The 16,408-nt window shown below is 34.8% G+C and overlaps 1 protein-coding gene across 4 annotated transcripts in view; it reads left to right on the top strand.

Annotated features, from left to right (window-relative positions):
- GABRA2 (gamma-aminobutyric acid type A receptor subunit alpha2) overlaps positions 1–16,189 on the top strand; it is a 61,950-nt gene extending 45,761 nt beyond the window's left edge. For all 4 annotated transcript variants that reach the window (XM_068680253.1, XM_068680252.1, XM_068680255.1 and 1 more), the window contains 2 exons: positions 8,462–8,664; positions 9,136–16,189. In XM_068680253.1, coding sequence (XP_068536354.1) covers positions 8,462–8,664; positions 9,136–9,444 — 512 coding nt within the window. In that variant the 3' untranslated portion in view covers positions 9,445–16,189. The remainder of the gene's footprint in view (positions 1–8,461; positions 8,665–9,135) is intronic.
- Positions 16,190–16,408: the final 219 nt, after the last annotated feature.

Genomic DNA, 16,408 nt, shown 5'->3' with positions numbered 1-16,408 from the left:
TGCACTCTTCAAAAATAGGGCAAACTTAAATGCGTATTAAGTGATGCACAGCAAAGCACTCAAAGTCTCTCCTGGTGGAGAAAATGCCACACAAAGTATCATCAAAATTGCAGGTTTGAATGTGAGCCTTATTGAAGTCAGATGAAATGGATCAGTGGTTTTAGTGGGACCAGAATTCTACTGTTTTTCTAGGCAGTTAAAAGGCAGATACAATATTTTTTCTTTCTTCAAATTCTTCCATCAGTTTGTCCATTTCTGTGTATCAAAATGCATCTGTTAATGCATTTTTCCTTCACCTTCTTGTTTGCTTGGTTTGCAAGTATACTGTCAAATCCTACTATTAATGTCCTTGCCCTTTTCTTTACCCCCTCCTATATGCTTAGGAGACTGTAGCTGGTTTCTGCAAAAAATCTGCCATCTTCTCTTCCTACAATTAACTGTTACTTTATCACCAATAACAAGGCACTAGGATATTTTTCCTCTAATGTTATGTCCCTTCCTGCATACCTCTTTCTTGTTCTTCATTTATTTTTATTTAATTTATGTTATGGGGATAGAAGTAATATTTGCATAGCAGCCTGCTGCTTTACTCTGCTGGGGCTCTAGCATAATCTAGATAATGAACGGTATGTATTAGTGAATAATGTGATACGTGATCATTTTGCTTGTGTCTTGAGGAAACTGGATAAGGTGGCTGCAAGAACAGAACCACACCGTCCAGTAACATAAATTCTGAATTACATTTACTAAGCACAATGGGTATAGGGAGCAAATAGCAATTAATATTCTAGTATTTTCTTACTGCCACACACACACACACACACCTCAGGCACCAGTCAGGGCTGCATCCCCTCCAGGCCAGCTTGGCCTGGCGCCATGAACCCAGGACACTTGCTGTGAGTTTTTGATGTGTCTGGGCTCTGCCTGATGGAGCAGTCTAGATCCTTCATGCAGAACTTGCACCACATGCTTAGCCTTCTGCACAGGGTTGGATGCTGCCGCAGGAGCTGTTTTCTAAAAAAAATTTTTTACACTCTAGATGAGATTGTCAGCATAAGCTGCCGATGGTTGCTCTAATCATGTAGCCCAAGGCAAATCTCCAAATCTTTCTCCATAAATACTGGCAGCAGTTGTCATTGGGATTTCTATTACCCTCTTGTCTCCTGCCTAAATGTTATAAAAATGTGAGGTTATCCACATTTTTATTACAAAGTTCATCTATTGCTTCTTAGTGTTCTGGCTTGTACTGAATTAATCTTGACAGAGCTGCACAGGTCTCCTTTGTTTGGGTGGTGCTTTCAGGTAGACTCAACCTAGTGATACAGGAAACCCATATCATAGCTAAGGTAATAAAATAAACTACTTTCAGCATGACGTATAAACACTTGCAAGAAAGACAGCTTGTATTGATCATACCGTAGTGGTTTTACTCTGCTGGGCAGATGAACTCCACCATAGCCACTCACTCCCCTTCCTCAAAGGAAAAGGGGGAAAAAATATGATGGAAAGGTCTCAAGGGTTGAGATAGGACAGGAAGATCACTCATCAATTATCACGGGCAGAACAAACACAGCATATGGAGATTAATATAATTTATTGTCTATCGTGAGCAGACTAGCACAAAGAGAAAGTAAAAGCAAACTAAAAACATCTTCCTCCCTATCAACCCTCTTCTATCTCCTCCCCTGAAATGGCACCGGGGAATGGGGAATGAGGAAGGGGGACTGCGGGCAGTCCCTAACGCTTTGTCTCTGCTGCTACTTCACAGTCACTCTCTTCCCCTGCTCCACGTGGGGTCCCTCCCATAGGATACTGTCCTTCCTGAACTGATCCTGTGTGTGCTTCCTACAGACAGCAGCTCTTCAACAACTGCTGCCACATGCGTCCATTCCATGGGGCCCATCCATCAGGAGCAAATTGCTCCAGCAGGCGGCAGCTCCCCCCAGACCCCCTGCTCCTGCATGGGCTCCTCTCCATGGGATCCAGCCTGAGGCCTGCTCCTGCGGGGCCTCTCCATAGGCTGAAGCCTCCTCCAGAGCACATCCACCTGCTCCACTGGGGGCTCCTCCACAGGCTGCAGCGTGGAGATCTGCTCCATGTGGTACCCATGGGCTGCAGGGGGACAGCCTGCTCCACCAGGGGCCTCTCCACAGGCCACAGGTGAACTTGCTGCTCCATGCCTGGTGCACCTCCTTCTGAGCTGACCTTGGTGTCTGCAGGGCTGTTTCTCTGACATTTTCTCATTCCTTGCTCTCCCAGCTGCTGTTGCACAACAGGTTTTGTTTGTTTATTTGTTTGTTTTTCCTTTTCTTCAATCTGTTCTCCCAGAGGCCCAAACAGTGTTGTTCCTGGCTCAGCTCTGACCAGCAGCTGGTCCCTTTTGGAGCTGGCTGGAACTGGCTCTGATCTGACCCGGGGGCAGCTGCTGGGCTCTGCTCAGAAAGGCCATCCCTGCAGGCCCCCTGCTCCTAAACCCTTGTAACATAAACTGAATCTACATACTTATTTTTTATATGGAGTGGTCGCTTGCTAGATACCCATCTCTGCATTGTATAGTAAATATAACAATATTAAAAATAGGATTAAGTATAAAGCATTAGTTTTGATGAAGTGTTTTTCAGAATTGGTGAGATTTATTTCAAGTATCTTCTTAAGAGTTACCAAGTCCTGGAAAGGATTAACTACTTGAGTACTGTTCTTTCAAAGAAACGTAACTCCCAGTTATTCAAAGCACCACTTAGCATTTAGTATTTCATGTTTGCAAGAAGTTACTTTTTCTTTCTCTTTTCTATTCTCTTGCAATGTACTTTCAAGTTGTAGGTTAACATTAAGGGCTTGGTATAATGAGGCTTCTTTTATTGTTGAGCTCCTTAATCCCTTTCCTTTATGGCATCTATTTAATATTGTTGACCTAAACTATCCCAAATGAATTATATCCTAATGTTATATTGTTTCAACTTTGCCTTAAATTATTGGAAGAAAATTTTATCACTGTTAATTAAATACGCATTGAATGTGTTTTCTGTAGCAGATAAATTTGAAAAGTATTTGACTGCCTTTATAACAGAAGGGAATAAGCCCAGTTCATAATACCTTAATTAGTGCAAGATTATGATCCGTTTCATTTAGTAATATTTTTACTGTTACACATTTAGTATCAACAATATTAGCAAACCTAATCTTATGCAGGTTATTGAATTCTCACTTCCTTTTTAATGAGTCATTACATTTAGAAGCATCACATGTATTTGAATAGCAACATTAGATGCAGGTAAAAAAAATCAGAAATTAGTTTTCTTAGTTCCACATTTATCTATGTGTTTTAAATCACACACAGCATGAATGAGAATGTTAGAACAGATGCAATTAGATTTATATTTCTTGATCTCTGAAGTGGGCAAGAACAAATATAATAGTTGTGTTATTTTTTAGTACATTGTCCAAGATACAGAATTTTAAATTCAGAACTCTGTGATCATTTTATTCTTATGTTCCATTCATTTCCCTGTGCTTTTTTTGTTCTTGGTTTATCTTTTCTGAACCTTAATGTATATTTTGAGACAAAAAGTAATTTAGACCTTAAATAGGCAGATTTTTATCTATTTTTAATTCTGCACACACAGAAATGGGATCCTAAGATGAATTCAGAGTTCTTCTCTGGTTGATTATATATGGGAATTGGATGAGGTAGACACTAAGTTTTGAACAATTCCGTATCTAAAAAGTTTCCTTTTCCTATTTTGTTGGAAAAAAATAAATCTCATCTGTCTTTATTTCTTTCTTTCATAGGCTGCACTTCCTTTTGAGCCCTTAGAGTTATCCCACAACTCTGAACCTGCATGCTATAATTTCTTAATTAGGGATTTTTGTTAACTGTAAACATAACATTCTAGTGGTACACAGTGGGCAAGCACACCTGCTAAACTGTACCACTTGGTTAGAGGCTGAGCAGGCTGCCAACAAACTGATGCCTTCCCACCTCATTTCTGTGCCTAAATTCTAGCTCATGTGTCAATGACAGTCACATGAGAGCAGTGTGGAAGCTGGGGTACCATGGTACACTTGCCATTCAGCCTTGGGAATTGGCTTGGCTTGTTGGAGATCTCCCTTCCATTGCTTGGTAATGATACAGTGAAGCAACGTGGGCACCAGCTTTAATGGTGTATGTATATGTCGCTTAACCCACTGACTGAATGCAACCTCTCTGGAAATAGATAATGCTATGGTTCTTGTCCTTTCATGCTATTTAAAAAGGCTTCTGGCCTTTCGAGTTGTTCCTTTAGTAGACAGGGTAGACAGGGCACTTGAGCTATTTTCTGCAATCTTTCTCTTGATGGTCATTCATATTTGTCAGCCTGTGTCTAAGCAGAATCAACATACACTCTGTTTGTATTGTATTCTGAAGTAGTATATATACATTTAAACAGTAGCCAAATGACATAATACTTTAAAATTACACTACCTCCAGAGGTTATCTGCTTTTGTTTAGGCCTTCAGCCTATTACACTTGGAGTAGTAATCTGTGTTTCTGTAAAAGGACAAGTCTTTACTTTGTTCTATATTCTTGTTTATTAATCTATTCAGTTTTTGTACCAGGTTGAGTGATTTACTGTTAAAAAGATGGAATAGTAAAACAATGAAATTAGCTTCTTAATAAAAATAATTCATTTCTTAATCCTTCTGAGATACGTTCTTCAACAGTTGTGTGTATCTTTGCAAAGTGTTGTGATAAAAATATAAAAGTTGTGGAAAGCGCAGCATATTAAAGGACTATGAATAGGACTATAGGATTATAGCTTTCATACAAATTATTTGGGAAGCTGAAGTACTTTTGTTACAGTAATGTCCTTTGGTAATTTGTTAGTAAGGCTTGCATTTTCAGAGGAGATGTCCACATTCAAACACAGTAACGTTAGGATGTGTTTAGACTCCTAAATCTGTTCAAATTAGAAAAATCAGTTGATACACAAGATATAACATGAGGGTATAAAATAACTTGTCCCTCTGAAGGATTAGGCTGACTTTTGCGCACAAACATGGGCATAAACCTAGTCATCATGACAGACTTTAACTTCAGTATGCATGTGCCAGCTCCCTTAATGCCATTATATGTTTTCAATCACATATTTTTAGTTTTTCAGTTTCACTTTTCAGCTGTTGTGTGGCTGTGCTTTGTACTGTTGAGTAAGAGACACTGCTGAAAGGCAGCTGCCTACCTTTAAACACATCTTGAATGGTATCCACATATCCTGACATCAAAATATGGTAGAGTTGGTATTTTTCACATATGTAAATTTAGTGACAGTGAAAGGTGTTGAATTTTACAGCCCAGTAGATGGATATCATCTCTTCAATGAGCAGATGAAGTTTCAAAAGCTGCGCCATAAATCCTAGGCAATCAAATAGTTCTAATCTCATCCTGAATGGATAAACCCATAGTGCTAGAAGATACTAAGCTTTTACAAGCATACATTGTTGAGAAGAAAAGTTGTAATCATGTTGTGGTATACTGTCAAGTATAAAATGCTTGGTCCTCTTCAGAGAAAGGAAATATTATCAAAAGGATCTACTAAAGGTTTCTTTTCTGGACACTTTTTAAAGACAAACTGACTGCTTGTTGCTGCTTACAACATAATGTTGTCCTTGTCTTTCTGACACCCATTCAGTGCCTCATCTGCTGGATACTGAGCTGTAGAAGATAGTTCTTGACCTGTATATAAACTGTGGTGTTTCTTCACCATAGTGAGATAACATGCAGTCTTTACATAGACTGTGAAATTATTTAGGCTGTTCAGAGTAGTATATGATTTAGGGCAGAAGACTGTTTTCCTCTAATATTCTGACTACCTCTTATTGTAAAAAGACAGTTTATTTACTGCTTTTTATTACGATTTTAGTTCACTGGTGTTATGAATTACATAATGCAGTGGGGATTTTTTTTTCTTTTTAATCTGGTCAGTGTATGGGTTTTGTGGGGTTTTAAATTAATCTCTGTGAAATAAATGCATTCTATTTTACAACAAGTTGACTATATTCCTCTATATTAACAATTTTTCAGTCTTCTCAGGTTAAGCAGTCACAATGAGGCAAGTTTTTTCCACTTCCAATTCTTTTTCTTAAAGATGACTTGACAATATTTCTTTTTGAAATTAACTATAGTATGCAAAATAATCTGTCTTTTGAAAAAAGAACAGGAAGTGCAAAAAGTCCATTTTTTTTCCACTCAGTTCAGGTTAAATGAATGTGATAGCTTGACCATCATTAAATTTATAGAATGAAGGAATACATGAAAATATATTGGCAACTGTCTGACAATTTGCTTTTTGATTAGCATTTGAGTGACAAAGTAGCTTGGCTTGCTGAAATTTTTAGAGAAATTGTCAACTGGTAGCAAGATACAAGATGTAAATTCATGGTGTTTTAATTGAGACTAGAAAAAGCGAGCATTTAATCTTAAATTAGGTTTCTAAAGAAGCCAATGGAACATCAAGAAACTAGTTTATTCTAAAAGGCAGGACTTAAACAGAACAGTACCTTAGCAACTGTATATATATATGGATAAGGTCACCTTATCTCTAAGAAACAATCACTTCACTGATACTTCCGTGTAATTAAAATGAGATATGAGCTGTGATGATTTAATGATTTAAAAATCATTGAATTCAAAGAATTTAAATGATTTAAGACCTATGTTAAAATTTGCATGTGATATTTTAAAATGTATGATAGACTGCATTTTTCTCTGAGGTATGGGAAATAATTAATCCACATATTATGTAAGTGTAAGAAGATGATAAGTTTTTCAGAAATACTTTACATGTTTTCATGGAATACAGTGTTATAGTGCTTCCTTGTCATTGTATAGGTTTTTAGATATAACAGTGTAACAACTGATTCCAGACCAAATCTGCTTCTTTCACATATGGAGGCTGAAAAATAGCAATTAATGTTTGCTTAGGTGTGTGGACACTGCATAAATCAGTAGGATGCTTCTGTGTCTTGTTTTCCATTTGGAAGCATGGCCTTTGGAAACATTTCAACATTTCAACACTGAAGCTGAGTCCACTTAGGTTTGCTCTGTCATCCTGTGTACCACAGGATGATTCTTTACAGAAGGAATGGAAATTGCCAAATCTGAAGAGGACTGAGTAGGTGTAATTGCCAGTTCTTTTCCATTTTCCACAATCATTAAAAATGAAACAAACAAACAAACAAACAAAAAAACTAGCTAGGTTGATTCTGCAGAACCTAGTTAATAGATTGCTAATTGCTAATGGTGGAGGATCTGATTTAGAGAGAGCAACTTTTATCTGTCTTGGGAATCCTGTTACAACAATTTTATGAGTTTGTATTCACTGAAGCTATGATCTGCTTTTACTAATATTTCTGCCATAGAAGCTCCTTTGCTTGTCAATGGAATGTAGGTTTGTTGATCTATGTATATCACTTTGTGTTGCTTTTCATTCTGGAGACATATGACGGGTGCCACAAAAGGAATAATTTAGTTTGTTTAAGTGTGATTGAGCCTGGGCTGTAAGAACTGATTTGCTTAAGGAATGGAGATTGCATGTCTAGCTGTGGGTTTCTGCTTGCTAAAACTGATTCAGAAAAATATTCTTTCTTCCTTCCTTTTTTTTTTGTTTGTTTTTTTTTTTTTTTGTTTTATAATTTCTGGTTTCTTACTCAGTTTTCATTAACCACTGTAAAATGCTTTAATAACTGCCACAGTGAAGAACAGTCTTCTTGGATTATCAAGTCTTATTTTCTGACATTTCATATAAATTTGATGTATATATTACATAATCTGACCATTTCAAATCAATATAATGATCTAGAGAAAAATCCATGTTACCTGAATGAAAAGTAAACCTGCTTACGTTTTCAATTATGTCGCTGGATGGTTAGTGAGAAAGCTCCTGGCAGAAGAAAAAAAAAAAAAGAGAGAAAAAGAAATCATTATTTCTAATAAAAATTGGTCAAGTTGGGTGATACTGTCAGGAAAAATGTAAGACTTGTAGCCACTGCAGTGAAACTAGAAGCCAACCACCAAAGATGTGTGGTAGGCAGCTGTCTTCAACCTTTCTTAAGTAAGAGTCTATACCTGTATGGTTAGGATGCAACAGAAAGACAACATTTCATTAAAGAATTGTTAACTTTGTCTGTTACCTGTCCTGATAGCCAATACATAAATAAAGAATAAAAGAGTGTTTATCTCTAAATAAAAAGATCTTTAAATAAATAAAATCTTCAGATGGTTAAAAAAGTGACTTTTAGACAATGAAGTTGATTTAAAGTACTTGAAAGGAAACTCCAGATGCAGCCTTTAATACGTCACCACCTTAGACAGGCAATTTTTTCCATTTTGTTTCAAAAACATACCATCATAATTTCTGCTTTATATTTTGTTAACATTCAAAATCCAAGTAAAATTGTTGATGTTCTGTTTTTTATCCCTCTACAGGAGTAACAACTGTGTTGACAATGACAACACTGAGCATCAGTGCTCGGAATTCACTCCCCAAAGTAGCATATGCAACAGCTATGGATTGGTTTATCGCTGTTTGCTATGCATTTGTATTCTCTGCATTAATTGAATTTGCAACTGTAAATTATTTCACAAAACGAGGATGGGCGTGGGATGGAAAAAGTGTAGTGAATGATAAGGTAAGTCCTAAAGAAACATCCTGATTTCCAATCAGCTCTAATACACTGTTTTGATATAATTGGCTATTACTAGAAAATAACATGATGTTTTAAATCAGAATGATCATTCTAGTCCTCTTAACTGAGAACACTTTAAAGATCTTGTAATTCTGTTGTAAGAAGTTAGATACAAAACAGAGCAAGACTGATAGTTTTCCATTTATTCCTACAATTACAGTAACAGGCCTTTACTCATATAAATTCAGCAGGGTTTTTGATGGACAGTGTCCATGTTTTTAGAGCATTCTTATGTTACCTATACCTTCTTTTTGGATAAACTGCAAGTGTGTTTCTTCATATTTGAATTGATCATTATGGTATTCCTGGCACTTATTTTAACATACTAATTTATTTTACATTTGAAATGTTGTTTTATTAAGTCTGATACAACAAATACACATTAAATACTTAACTTCATGCTGTCTCCAATAGAAAAAAGAAAAAGCATCTGTCATTAAGAAAAACAATGCCTATGCAGTGGCTGTTGCCAACTATGCTCCAAATATTACCAAGGACTCAGTGCTACCGACCATCTCCAAGAGTGCTACAACTGCAGAACCCAACAAGGCAAAACCAGAAGCGAAGCCACAGGAAGCGAAGAAGACATTCAACAGTGTTAGCAAAATTGACAGAATGTCTAGAATAGTGTTTCCTGTCTTATTTGGTACTTTTAATTTAGTGTATTGGGCTACATATTTAAACAGGGAGCCTGTCTTACTTGGCTTTGCACCATCAACCTAAAAGCTGAATTGCACTGAGGACTTAAAACATCATTCTAATCAGATAGGTTGTTCGCTATGTACAGTACGACTAATAACTGCTAATCTGTGAACCATTATGTACAGAGTGTATATAGATGTCTTATCTGTGTATCTCCAAAGGAGGGACACAGTGTTAATTCATGGGTCTGTAAACAGATACCACCCATGGCAAATATAGCAAGCTCTTTAAAAGTTATACCCAGGGGAGTTCTGTTAAACTAGGATTCAAATATACAGAATTATATTCTCTCCATACAATGAAATGAAGATATGATCCTACTTAATTATTTAGGAACAGTATTTTTTTAATTTAAAGTTAAGATATTTTTCTATAAAGTAACTAATTCTACTTTAATGAAAGAAACTGTCATTTAAAAAAAGTGATTTTTTTTAAAAAGGGTGTAATTGTTTCATACAATAGCAGTACCCATGTACATAAGAGTACGGAGGTCGTACAGTTCTATTGTTCACAACCATTCTGGACACTAGTTAGGCTGAAGAGGTAGTAAAGGCTACTATATGTCAAAAGCCACAAGTTTCTTACTTCTGTCCTCTTTGAAGTTGTTAATAAACTATTCCAATTGATTTCAGGGAAAAGTAGGTGTTAATCAAATTTCTAATATCAGGCAACTTCCACTCATATTCTTTTCACTGCTTTCTTTATGTGGTGTTGCTAAACCAGGTTGTCTGGTTCAGCAAAGTTGGATTTTTCTGCTTCTTTATTTTGTTCTTAATTATATTATTGTCCGGTTCATAAAACCACTCAATTTTGGGGGGATTAAGTTTATCAGTAATATATTCTTTTCCTTGCTTAGTGATATGCTAAAACCTGCCATTGAAAGATTTACCTGTATTTGTCCCAGAAAGCATATTTTTCAAAGGAAATAAGAATTCATTATTTAAGTTCAGGAAATTGTCCATATGAATAAAATTTACTGCTGCTTTTGTAAATTGCAACTTTACATTTTGCTGACATAAATTTCCAACAACTTTGTATACTAGAAATGGTTTTGCTAAGATTTGAATGTTATTTTTTTAATAAAAGGTTATGCATCATCAGTAGGTATCAATTGTATTTCGTATATATGATTATGACAAAATTGGAGCTGCCATTTGCAATTTTATATGAACATTTAATACTGATCAGCAAATTTATTTTTTTTTCTTCTAAGCCTTTGCAAACATTCTTTATGCCCCTAAAGGCCTGGTAAATGATGACATAAGTAATAACTGTGTACTGTATTTAGATTTTAGTATATGTGGCCAATCAAAAATATTTTGATTCACACATACATTAGCAGTTATTAGTTGACCTTTAAAAAAAGATACACCTTTATGATGATGTCTTCTAGTAGAGACATATGTAGTCGTATAGTGTCATTTATTGCAGTTTTGTACAGTATTTGAGTATAGTGCATAAAATAGGTATGTTCAGAGTTGTACAAATATTTCTAAAATCAAATAAAAGAGTATCTTAAGACATGGAAATGTGCTAAAATCAACAAAGAGAAACTGCTTTCTTTTGCTGCTTTATTTTCTTGCATTTTCTTTGCTTTTAATGTGATTCTGTTTTGTACTTTGTGTGACAGTATAGATACCAAGGTCACAAATGCATTTTAAGAACAGAATTAATAGTTAAGACAGAGTTGACATCAACAAAATAAGTCAGCAAAATAAAGGGAGAAACATGGACAAGTTGTGTATCCCTTTAAGTCCCTCTAATTAAACTCTCAGATTAAACCTTTCTCATCAACAGTAGTTAAAAAACTGAGCACTTTATTTAGAACATTAAAATAAAAATATCCTTATTTTCATATATATTTATATATAAATGTAGATCTTCCATGTAATATGGAGATGTGTGCAATAGTGTGATTATGAGCATAAGGCTGGAAGGCAAGCAATAAAAAAAAAAAAAAGGTTCTTTTCATGGTATAATTATACATTTTAAAAATGTTTCTTTTGTAAATTTAAAATTTCCCCTTTATTGTCACATTGTCCAGGTATGAATAAATATATAAATATGTACATATGTACAAATAATTGTAAATATTAGAACTGTAGAAAAATCCCTTCACTTTTAACTCTGTTTTTGGCAAAGGGCTCTGACTGTATAGTTTAATGGAGGCCCATGCTTAACTGCTCTTGGACTTGAGTAGCTTGATTATGTTTTCTGTAGCTGAGGTCTGTGACCTAGTGAGAGTTCTTAACCTTCAGTTCACATCAGCAAGATTTAGGAACTCTGAATCACATTGAAGTCGGGGATGAGAAAGAGAGGTTTGTGTTTCACCCTTGGCCACATCCCAGATACTCCCAACACTTCACAGTGTTCAAATAATGTCGTGCATTACTCCACAGATGACACTGTGTAGTCAGAAACATGACTGCACAAACTACAAACTACCCCACTACAAACATGAGTGTTCTTGGAGGCATGTTAGATAACAATAAGGAAAGATTTTACATCCTTATCTAAGAACGGGTACCCTGAATTTTTTTTAACTGTACAAGTCTTATTCTCCAGGAAGTTTTCTCTGGTAGATAACATCTGTGTAATTTTCAGCTGCATGCAAAAAGCATATCTTCAGTTTGCACAAGAAGCCTGATGCTGTTTCATGTGAGTCAGCTCTGCTGCTACTACTTTTATTGGGTGCAATTATTTTTTTGGTCACTGACCATTTTCTCTATGCTTGTGTTATGCATAGAGACAATCGAGCAAAAGAATGGGTGCTTATCACATGCTAAAGATATATTTTTCACGCACTAATATAGAAAAATAAGCACACTATTATGCCTATTATACTATTATTTATTGCTATAAATTCACTCTGTAAAAGTTAATCATGTTACATGTAAGTATTTCCATTCAGTTCCTGTGAGCATCAGGAAGGTTTTAGAGTGTATACACTACAGAAAAGGTTTAGTTTTAAATTTAGTTCAGTTGGTCTGAATTAAAGCAAACTCCTGTAGGAGTTAGAAGTCTGCTTCACTCATTCACTACCAAAACATCTAAAATAAATAAATTGGCTACACATAAATTGCATATTTTTAAGACTAACAACTGGATAAGTGAATTTGAATGTAAACATTAAAGTGAACACAAGCATCATGCAAGGAACACTAAAATACTGTAGTTAGACCTTCTTTCTGTTTAGCAGTATAGCTACTCTGTCTGGGATTTTAATGCTTGTCTCAGAAATGTATGTGCCAAACAAAAATTTCTTTTATTTTGAGTAAGACTTGCTGATATTAAACACAAAACAAAGAGAGAGCATGAACGAACAAATGCAAGTTATCTCACTATTAAAGATTTGCACATGGAATCTACCTGTGAAATTTTTGGTTGACAAGATAGTTAATTTATTTTTTCTATTATTTCAGGGTGTCATGTCACATTCTATGTAAATTAAGAAGCAAATAGAATAAATGCAATGATACAACACTGTAGTAAACATGGATTGAAGTTATCCTAATTCAGAACAAAGTTAATGAAATAGGTTTCCAATGTAGTACTGGGACATGTAATTCTGGATGCATGTGGTCAGTAATTTAAAAGTAATTTATAAAACAGCATGGGAAGAATATAGAAATCAACAGGGTTTATTAGCCAGGGTTGTCTGCTGAAGACTTCTTAAGAGATTGCTTGTAAAACAGGGGTTTCCAAAATTTTTGATTATGTTGTAGGCAATGAAATTATCTTAATTTTCTGTATGTAGGTAAATCAAATAATAACTGCTGCATTACTGAGCATCTTAAAAAATATTATGGTAGATAGAAGCTTTAGCTTGGGACACTACTGATACTACTATAGTTATGCTAAATTAAGTCTGCCTGTATTGTTACAGGAGAGCATAAAAGAGTTTCATTAGACACCAAACAGGAACATTACTAAATGACCTTATAAATATATTGGGGAGACAAGGGGTAAAGAGAATAAAATGGCTGTGTAACTGTGCCTGTGGATTGCAGAATTATTGATGAAGAAGCCATTGAAGGAGGTAATGTGTATTTTTGTTTTGGGTTCAGTTCTGAGCTTTCATTATGGGAGTTGTGGTAAAGTATCTTTTAGAGCATGTGAAATTGGAATACTTCTTGTATAATTCCACTGAATTTGAGGGAAATGATTTGTGCCTTTGAAAGCGAGAAGCTTCTACTGACAGCTTTATGAAAACCATACAAAATGTTGTATGCTTTGTGTCATTTCTGCTGTCTAAGGCAGAAGGAGGAAAGAAACTTCAGGAATAGAGCAGAAATTTTTTATTTCCAGGTTTTGTTTTCTTAAGAGCTGTGATTTTTAGTTATGCACATAGTCATCATCCATCCTCCATACCTCTAATTCCTATTCTGAAAGCTTAGTGGTGCACAAGTTTTTGCTTTGGCCTTTTACAAAATAGATAAAAGACTATGCTTCTGAATATTTCCATTCCTAAAAAAAATTGCATGAAAGTGAATTTCAGTTTGGATATGAAGAGATCATCAGTCTATCGCCCATTATGTGCAAACATGCACTGCTAAAGTCTAGATAAGTAATGCAATGAGTTTTGAAACAGAGTAAGAAAACATTCGAAAATGAGTCAAGAAAGTTAAATAGCTTCACTAAAACAAAAACAATGATAAAAACAAAACAACAACAGAACATGATAAATATGCAAGTGTTTAAACAAATCTAAATAGAATCTCTGAGTATGGTATAATTTGACTTTGAAACATTAAAATAAATTAAAGTCATGTCACAGTCCAGCCTCCAAAAAATTGAGTAGTTCTTTAGAAAGAAGAGTTTTTGGATTCCTTTCACTTCTTCCCAATCGCAGTGTATCTTCTGCTAGAAGACTGTCAATTTGCAGTATAGCTTTAAGTATCCCTTTAACATTACCTTGTTTTGTAGTTCTTTTCTAGTCAAGGGGAACTTCTGCTGCTTCTTTTCTGTAGATAACCCAAACTTCCTACCAACCAGAATGTTTAATTCTGCTATTATGAATCCAAATGTTAATTCCAGCCTTCTGAGGATCCACAAGTTGCTTCATCACTTTAGAACTTCAGCAGTGAAAGCTAAAAGCTTAAAATTTTGTTTCAATGAATGACATATGTTAATTATATTAAAAATTTGTTTTCCTCTACTTCATTTAATTTTCTTTCTTCTGGATTTAGATCTTTCTAGGTGAATCCTTGTGCACATGTTTTAAGTCTGTGATTAGATCGTACTGGAAGAGAATAAGCTTTGAGGGTCTGACCTCTTTGACTGAGATTGGGGTGAAACTTGCACTGAATTTAAAGGAAAAATGTTTGGGATCCTAAGGATATTCCACTATATCACTGAAGTCATTAAGTTTTTTCCAGAAGGGCAGTACACCTGGACTCTCCTTTGGATAGAGGTGCTTAGTTTTTTAACCCAAGAGAAAAACCCTTAAAAGAAGAAACACTCATACTGAAATATGAGACTTCATGTCTTAGTCCTGGTATATATTAATGCCTTTTAAGAATATTGTGAGAGTGCTGTGAGTTAGGAGTGGGTGATAACACTCACAAAAAGTAATTTGGAGGATGTTTTAAAATATGCAAGATGATGTATAATCTTCTTCTAGTGTTGGTGTCTACATAAATATATATGAATATATTTTTATTGTTGGATGATTTAGAAGTTATATTTTGCTTTCAAACTTACATTCCTTATACAACATTTTGAATTCTTCACTTGATTAAGTGGCCTGGAGCACATATTTATGCATTCAAGGTGTTTAATGATTGCACTGAGTGGTTTCATTCATCTGATATTCAAAGAGGTGAGCTTCAACAAGTTGAAGTGTTGTTTTGTTTTCCAGTACTTCATCCATCTATCTGTGCTGTTGGGGATGGATGCAAATAGAGAATGGAATGAGATGATGCTTTGATCAGCTGCTTTTGATATTCTTTAATAGATGTTCATCTTGGCTGAATTTATCAGTTTATAAGCTAGCGTAGCTTAGCATTAGCACGGAATGCAACGTAGTTCTTTACATCTATTAGAATACACATGTACAATATGCACTGTATCTATAAACTGTTAAAAAAAAAATTAGTTCCTAAACAGCACCCTTTCACCTTCCAGAATAGTCACTTTGTTAGGAAAAATTTGAAGGCACTTTAATTTTAATGGAAGTGATTACACTAAATCTTGTTATACTTGATTAAAATAAAAAGTAAAAATAATGTGAAGTCTGATTCAGACATTAGCAATTTCTCAGCTGGATTGCAGTCAGAAAACGTTTATGCATTGAATGGTAAATTTATTTCAGTTACTTTCTTAGATGTGAAAATGTATGGGAGTTTGAAAATACATGCTTACACTATATTAAGAAGAAATATGGCAAAAGGAAGAAAAGAATGGAACCAATAATTATAAAGAAAATTAAACACCAATCAAATATGCACATTAAGAAACTGCATGATAAATGTAAGTATTCTTAACCTTGAACATCAACATCACATAAAATCTTCTGGGTGACAGTTCACTTATTTAGTAGGTTTCATAGTTACAAATAATTAAAGAGGATGACAATATTCTGTGATTTGTGACCTTGTTTTAACTGAAAAAAGTTGTTACTTTTCTAAAATGTAAAAGAAGTAACTGGATTTATGTTTGAATGTGTCACTTTGCTTGCTATTGAAGAATATTTATTAATCACATGCAAAATATTGCTTAACATTATCTTTTTGTACTTCTTATTAAAGTTAATTTAAATATAAAACATTTTGTATTTTTGTTTTTAATGCTTTGACAGCACAAATGTTTAATTCTTCTCATGGCTTTTCTCTCAGGATTTGTGTGTGGGTTTTCTTGTTTGTTTGTTTTTATTTGTTTTTAAGCAACCCATTAAAACCCGTGCAAAGGTGCTTATTTATTGCAAATAGAATTTCCCAGAGGAAGAAAATAATATTTTGGAAAGAAAATATTGCTTAGCTGGGTG

The sequence above is a fragment of the Anas acuta genome, chromosome 4, assembly GCF_963932015.1.
Source record: "Anas acuta chromosome 4, bAnaAcu1.1, whole genome shotgun sequence".
NCBI classification, from domain to species: domain Eukaryota; kingdom Metazoa; phylum Chordata; class Aves; order Anseriformes; family Anatidae; genus Anas; species Anas acuta.
The sequence above is the reverse complement of the archived record's forward strand: the minus strand, read 5'-3'. Positions and strand labels throughout refer to the sequence as shown.